This window comes from Carlito syrichta, unplaced genomic scaffold (genome assembly GCF_000164805.1).
Source record: "Carlito syrichta isolate Samal-C Ts95f unplaced genomic scaffold, Tarsius_syrichta-2.0.1 Scaffold313410, whole genome shotgun sequence".
In the NCBI taxonomy this organism is placed as follows: domain Eukaryota; kingdom Metazoa; phylum Chordata; class Mammalia; order Primates; family Tarsiidae; genus Carlito; species Carlito syrichta.
Window position 1 is genome coordinate 238,224 of NW_007257506.1, and position 7,372 is coordinate 245,595.

A 7,372-nucleotide genomic window follows, 5' to 3' on the forward strand; every position below is an offset into this window, starting at 1 on the left:
CCCCCTGCCTGCCCGCGCCGCCCGCCACACCCGGGCCCGTGCCAGGCTTCCACCCCCGCCCCGCTGCCCAAGGAGGCGGACTCCCCGGCAGCTCCGGCTCTCTGCAGGCAGGGTGGAGGAGGCCGGCCCGCTCAGCACTGCCGAGTCCCTGCCCCTCCGCCCCGCGCGAGGTTGGTCCTCCCGGACAGCTCCCGTTCCCGCCGGTCTCCTCATCACAGCCTCCAGCCCACCCGCAGCTCTGCTTCCGGGAGTCCTGCGTCCAGGCCGACTCTCCTGGCCTCCCCGCCGCCCCCGCCCTGGGACCCCCGCCTTCCGGGCGGCCCCATCGGCCTCTTCCTTCGGCCCACCTTAGTTCCGTCCCGCTACAACACCGTCCCCTCTCTCTTGCGGGAGACTTTCTCCCGCAGCCGGTGCTCAGTGCAAATCCAAGCGACTTCCTCCTCACGGCCCAGCCAGGCTTCTAGACAAGAATCTGGACACCACACTGGCAGTCAGCGTACCCGTCCGCTCTGCAGCCCACAGCGGTCATGCACCCTCGGGACAGCAGGAGGCAGGGACAACTGTCCTGCCAGACAGGCTCTGTTCCCCACCCCCCGGCGTCTCCCTCCCTCAGTCGCTTTCCACAGACGGTTCTGGCAACGTCCAGCTCTCCCTCCTCCCTGGGCAGCTCCTGCGAGCTCTCTTCACGCAGGGCGCCTTCCATTCTGCTGCTCACCAGGTCTCGATGGTCGCCCAGTGTCTGAGTGTGTTTTCCGCCCAACCTGATGGCGTCCATTCTTACAAAGCATAGCCTTTTCTGGAATAACTGTGGTCAGGGCAGGCGCCGCCGCGGGCTTTGCATGGCGACACAGGACAGGCCGTGGACAGACAGCCCTGAGTGGACGGCGGAGGGGCTCGACTCCCGCTTTCACGAGCTGCCCCCTTCCCTGACAGTTCCAGCGCCCGAACTACCCTGCCCTCAGGTCAGCAGCCAGCCGGCAGCGAGTTCAGGCGGGGCTCAGCGCCATCCTTCCCAGGTGTCCTCGAGTCAGCTTAGCGACCAGGACCTCCTGCCCCTGCCGTGGCTTCTCCTTCCTGTGGTGCCCCCCACACCAGGCGTCGCTGACCAAGACACGCAAGACGGGGTCGAGATGGCTTTTGATTCTCCCCAGCGGCCTTCCCTCCGTGCCTGGCGTATGCCCCTCCACAGATTCAGACATGTAACGACTGAGGCCGGCTTGGACTCTGACAAGTGCCTGAATTTTCCCAGCCACCCATCCCGGTGCCACTGCCTGGCCTGCCCTGTCTTCAGCTCTGGTCTGGGGTGGCACAGCTCTCTGGACATCTCGCCAAGCCCCTCACGACCATCCGCCCTCAGCCTCTTCCTCCTCCAGGACCCCGGGACTCTGCCGACTCCAGCCTCCTGGAAACGCCGGAGCTTCCCAGTTGTCTCAGTGGGCCTTCCGGGCTTCACACCGACTTCCCCGCCAAGCCAAAGCCGCCCACCCTCACCCACTCGGCAGGGGCGTGTCATTCCTGCCAGGGAAGTGCACGAGACTTCAGGGCGTGCAGCTTCCACCGCCCTGGGCGACTGCCCCTCTCCGCCCTCTCTGGCGTCATGGCACCGTGAAGGTGACACGGAACACGAGCATTCTGTGCATTCGCAGATGATCTCTCTCCTGCCCTTTCCCTCTGACGGCAAGCCCCTTGGGGTCAAGGTTCAAGCTCACATGCAAATCTCGAGACTGAGGACAGTGCTCAATAGCACCGTGGGCGTTGGTACAGGTGGAAATAAGGTAAATGTCAGCAAAAAGTCCAGGCATTCGAATCCAGGGGGCCGCTCTCCTCGATTAAAAACAGCCACTTGCTGTACGCGTGCAGCTGGGCGCCTTCCTCATGATAATGCCGACTGAGCTACGAAGGCGCAGACGGCAACAGTGACAGAAACGACCATCTAAGAACACGCACACACAGGGGCACAGTTCAAGTAAGAGTCTGGGAAATCGGACGAATGAGATACAAACAGGCTGGTGCATCCCAGTACTTTCCATGCAAGGGAGCTCCTCCTCTCCAGACTAACGCTCCAGTCTTAACTTGTTAGTCGGAAACTTTTTTACGACGTAAAATACAACTTACCAACTTCCTGAAGATCAGTTTTAAATTTGCTTTACATTTAAGAATCCCAGCCCTCTGCTCTAATGCTTCATGTAACAAAATCTCCCCGGGTTGGTAAGATGTTCTCTCAAAGAGTCCTCCCTGCTTTAGGAGCAGCCTGCTGACAAGCAAGAAACAGGTCCAGACTCTCTGGCCAGGTGCAAGCCTCCTCACTGGTACCGCCAGGTACTACTTGGGAATCACTGCTCGGAGCCTGGCCACCCTGAGCCAGAAGTTCAGAGCCAGGTCAACGTTGCCGATAAGAACAAGCTCGTGAGTTTTTCAAACTCTGGACTGTGGTGATGTCGCCAAGGACCTGGTGGTCACACCACAGAGGCGTCTGTCCGAAACACACAGGCTCACTTACACTGGGCCCCGGAGTCCCCACCTGGGCTGAGAGTCTGGGCTTCAGCCCCAGGACTCCGTGGAAGCGTCCGCCGCGTGGAAAGGAAGTCGGCGAACGACCAGAGGTCCCAGTCACAGAAGAGGACACTGATGCCAAGACTATGGAGAGGCAGCTTCCCAGGCTCCACGCCCTCTCCCCCTTCCCGCTGCCTCCACCTGCCATCCTCCCCTTCTTCCAAAGGGTTTCTTCCCCTTCGTCTGCTCTTAGGGTCCACCCCCAACCCTGACACACGTCCGCCGACTACAGTAGGGCAGGTGTCCTCGTGGCACGAAACACCACGAACACACGCGAACAGCAGGGCACTCGCGGCATCACGCCGCACTCACGCCTGCCTGAGAGTCTGGGCAAGGAGACGTCTGGGATTCCCCCCACGTCCATGCTGGCTTTCCTGTCAGGCTCGAGCCCGGTTTTCGGAAACGAGCATGCGCTCACACCTCCGTTCCAGAATTCCCACCCACTTCGACAGGCGACGGCCTGGCTTCCCTTCCGACGATGCACCAGACACGCTTCTTCTGGTGCCACACGCACGTGACCCACGACAGAACCCTTCCTTTCCCCGGGTTGGCACCCAGCTCTCAGATGCTGGCCAACGCCCCCCTCGGCTGGCCGCTTGGGCACGCCGTACCTTGGACGAGGTGTGTCTTTGCAGCCGGAGGGTCTCGCCGTGCGGCCCTGCCCCCACGGCCCTTCCCGTCGCCCGGCGGCTCCTGCACGTCTCTGAGGTCACCGGGAGGCACTCTCGCATCGGCCACCTGCCTCCCGTCCAGCGCGTCTCTCCCCTTGTAGCTGCCTCCTTTTCTGTCTGACGATCTGTCCGTTCTCGCCTCCATGGAAGGGAGCTTGGGCAGCATGACAGGCCGCACCTCCAGCTGTGCCTTGGACGGGGCGGTGGGTGACTTGATGGCGGGCGGGGGCACCGGGGGAGGCGGGAGGTCTGGAAAGAAATATTGGAGAGACTGTGAGAGTCACAAAGGGGACGCTCACCGCTCTTGGGAGTGTCACCGGAGTCACCTTCTGCTGAGAGACACCCGGCCTCCCACGGACCGGAACCTCGGAAGGCCGCCAGGGAGGGGCCCCGTGCCCATGGCCTCTTGTCGCCCGGCACAGAGCTGCCGAGGGGCAGAGCCGGGGCTGAGCGCCCGTCTCCTGGGGCAGCTGACACGGGGCAGGCGTCCCTAGCTCTCCTGCCTGGCTGCGGCAGCGCGCTCAATCTAGCCTGATGCCGCTGGTCCCCGAGGCAGCCCTTCACCCTTTCAGGCCTGCCTGCCATCTCTGACCTAGCCTAAATCCCGTCTCACTCTGAAGATAAGGAAGCCAGACATGCACGCCTGAAGCTACGGCCCAGCCTCCAAGCTAGATCCCCCGGGCCCCAGGAGCGGCCAGCGGGCCAGGGTCCTTCATGCTGCTGCATTCGACTGTGTCTGTCCCCACCGTTCATGGACAGGAGCTCGCCGCTCTGGATGTGTGAGAGGGTGTGGTTTTAAAACGACTCCTGTATACACTCCAGGGAGGAAAGAAGGAAGTGCCCTCGTAACATTTGGCAAGTCCGTAGAAGAATGTGAACAGATGCCAGGTGTGGGTTGCTCTGGCCGTGGTAGAGGGCTGCATTAAAAGGAAAAGCTTCAGTTCAGGAGGTCGAGAGGTTACGGTAATAGCCAGTAATAGACAACAGTGAACAGACAGTGATAACAATAATCACTATGTAGCAGCTCTCAGAACTAATGCCAGGGAGGGGATGGAGGGGTGCCCCTTCAGAGGGAGAGCAGACGATGTGTGTGAGGCAGAAGAAGAAAGAAAACCAGGGCTATCTCACGACCGCGGAGGACGCAGAGGGGAGGAGGAATGTGGGCTGGCGTGCGGGTGTCCGCTGCACTGCCAGCGAGCGAGAGGGCCACGCTGGAGGGGCGGGATGAGGAGCCGGGGGAGGGACACAGTTTCGAAAGCTCATGGGGGGCCGGTGTCGCCCCAGACGGGGACGCCCGGCAGGGAGCTGCAGGCAAAAGCCGAACGTCAGGACAGCCCAAGCCAGACACAGACTTGGAATGGTCGGCGTGGCCACATTTCCAGTCACGGTGACATTCCTGCATTTGGAGAGTGTCGGCTGCAAAGCATTCGTGAAACATCTGTCCAATGCTTAGCAGCATGCCATACGCCTTGGGATTTTAAGCAAACAAATACACATTTACTGTTTACATGGCTAGAAACCCGGGTAGCCCCCACTGTACCTCTCTTTCTGGAAGCTTGCGAGACGTTCTGCCCCGTGAACACACCACTGCCGACTGAGCCAACCCCCGTAAGGAGTACCCGGTCGTTTCCAGGTGTTTGACCATTCCTGTCAGGGGCCACTGACCTGCTCACACACCCCAGCACGAGAGGCTCCTACACGGCAGAGCTGTGTGTTTGAAGACTGACTTTGTCACCTGGAGCTTCTCACTCGTAGGTACCGACGTTTGAAGCAAATGACGCCTTTGCCTGGCTCCATGAACAGGTCTGCACTTGTGGAGACTCAGCTGCCTTGGTCACGATGCGCTCAGGCCGAGAGCACTCCATCGTGAGTCTCCGCCGGCCACAAGCCCCAGGCTCCAACCTTCCGCAGCGGCGCCACTGGGTGCCCCTGCAGGGGACGGTCCCACGCAGCTGGCGCTTTCGCCTGTGGCTCCATGGCCTCCCGTGTTCTAGTTCCTGCCACTCCACACTGTGGCTAGAGGGGGCCCTGCCCCCCCAGAGCTAAGTCGCCCGATTCTACAGAGTCAGGCTTTCTGACCCGCAGCTCGATCGCCACCGTCACTACTGCACGGCCATCCACCTCTGCCCACGACTTGACTAGACTTCCCGAAAGCAACGCATGAGCATTGTGTCTCCCCTCATCGGCTGCTTATTTGTGAAAGAGACGCAAAGAGAGAGAGCTCGGAAACAGGTTGTCCGGAGCAGCCCAAGGCAACAGACCCAGGCGGCGCGACTCTATGATCAGACGGGGCCACGACTGTCCGCATGGGGAGGAGGAACGTCTAATTCAGAACGCAGCAGGAGGCAGGGGCATGCATGGCCGCAGCCTTGGTTCTGCACCGCCCGCCTGAGATAAATCGGGACTGGATTATCAGGAAGCCGATGGCTGCCACTGTCATCAAATCACAACATGTCCAGGCTCATCCGCTATCAAGGCTGGCGCCTGCCACTGTCACAAGACCAAAGCCTTGGGAATGGGGGACTCTGCAGACAGAAGCCATCACCAACGTTCGGGACAGGCACACCTGCAACAACAGCGAACAGGAGAAGAGACCAACGGCCAATGAGGGTTCTCACTGCCAGTACACGAGTGTCACGGTACCTGACTGACAGTTAGAGAGAAATGCTGGCCGGCTTGCCGTCTGTATCAACAGATTGCCAAACAATTCTCTCTTGGGTATGATAAAATCATCACGCAGCCCAACCAGGGGTGGTTATCACACGGCGAGGGATTCTGCATTTCACAGAGTGTGATAAGTAGCGGCACAAATGGGAGTTCACAAATGGGAGTTAACAAACGGGAAGGTGGACATGCTTTGCGCGCACACACACGCACACACACACACACACGCTATATCATCATGTAAGCACTCACTGGTTCTATAAGACTTTCCAAATAACGGTACAATGTGTGTAAAGCGACTATAAGAGCACGCGCACTCAGACAGCACGACCAGCATTAACTCACTGCGACAATCCAGTCCTCTATTTACTGAACGGCTTAAAGTCCCAACACTTGTAATTAATGATAAATCAAGTCAAAGTAACACTGTTCCAGAGGGTGGTCAACTTACAATTTATGAAAAGTAGGCCGGAGAAAGCCCGTGATTTGGCTGTTAAATCGCCTCCGTGAATGCACTGCGAAGGCTGGAAAGGGGGGGTGGGACGATCTGTTAGAAGGCCCCGGGAACGCACTCGGCTTGGCTCTGAGTCGGTCAGACTCTGCAAATAAATATTCACACACAGCGGTCCTGTCCTGGGCAAAAGAGTGGCAGATGTGAAGTGAACAGACACCTACCCTGCCGTCAGCGTGACCACGCACGGGCGCTCTGCATGGCCTGCGGAGGCTGAGTGCTCCCGAGGCTCTGGACTCAGCCACGGCGGGAGGTGTGGCCACGCACCCTGCGTGAGGGCGGTGGCTGTCGTGGGCTGAACTGTGTCCCCTCAAAAGTCACATGTCAGCCGGGCTCGGTGGCTCAGCCTGTAATCCGCGCCTTTGGGAGGCTGAGGTGAGCGAATTGCCTGAGCCCGTGGGTTCGAGCCCCGCCTGGGCAGCAAGACCTCATCTCTACAATAAATCAAAAAATCAGCTGGGCGTGGTAGCGCGCGCCTGTAATTCCGGCTCCTCGGAAGGCTGAGGCGGAAGGATCGCCGGAGCCCAGCAGGTCGAGGCTGCGGTGGCCGGGAGCGGCCACTGCACTCCAGTCTGGGCGACAGAGTGAGACTCCAACTCAAAAAAAAAAAAAAAAAAAAGTCACGTGTCTCAGTCCTAGTCCCCAGGACCTCCGCATGTGCCCGTCCCTGGAGCTTTTAAAGAGGCAAGGAAGTTAAAACGAGGTCATGAGGGTGGGCCCCCAGCCGGTGTGATCATGTCCTTGTAAGAGGAGATTAGAACACACGCACACTGAGGGCAGATGGTGCAAAGCCACGGAGGGACACGGCCGCCAACAGGCCACAGAGAGAGGCAGAGGCAGGCAACCCTGCTGACAACCTTGACCATGGACTTCTGCCCCCAGAGCTGTGATGAACACCCTACTACTGCTTCTTTTTGTTTGTTTGAGTTGGAGTCTCACTCTGTCGCCCAGACTGGAGTGCAGTGGCCGCTCC

At 59.6% G+C, this 7,372-nt stretch overlaps 1 protein-coding gene across 1 annotated transcript in view; it reads right to left on the minus strand.

Annotated features, from left to right (window-relative positions):
- ROBO1 (roundabout guidance receptor 1) overlaps positions 1–7,372 on the minus strand; it is a 145,242-nt gene that overhangs the window by 2,570 nt on the left and 135,300 nt on the right. The window contains exon 33 of the mRNA XM_021718761.1: positions 3,165–3,473. Within this exon, the coding sequence (XP_021574436.1) occupies positions 3,165–3,473 (309 nt within the window). The remainder of the gene's footprint in view (positions 1–3,164; positions 3,474–7,372) is intronic.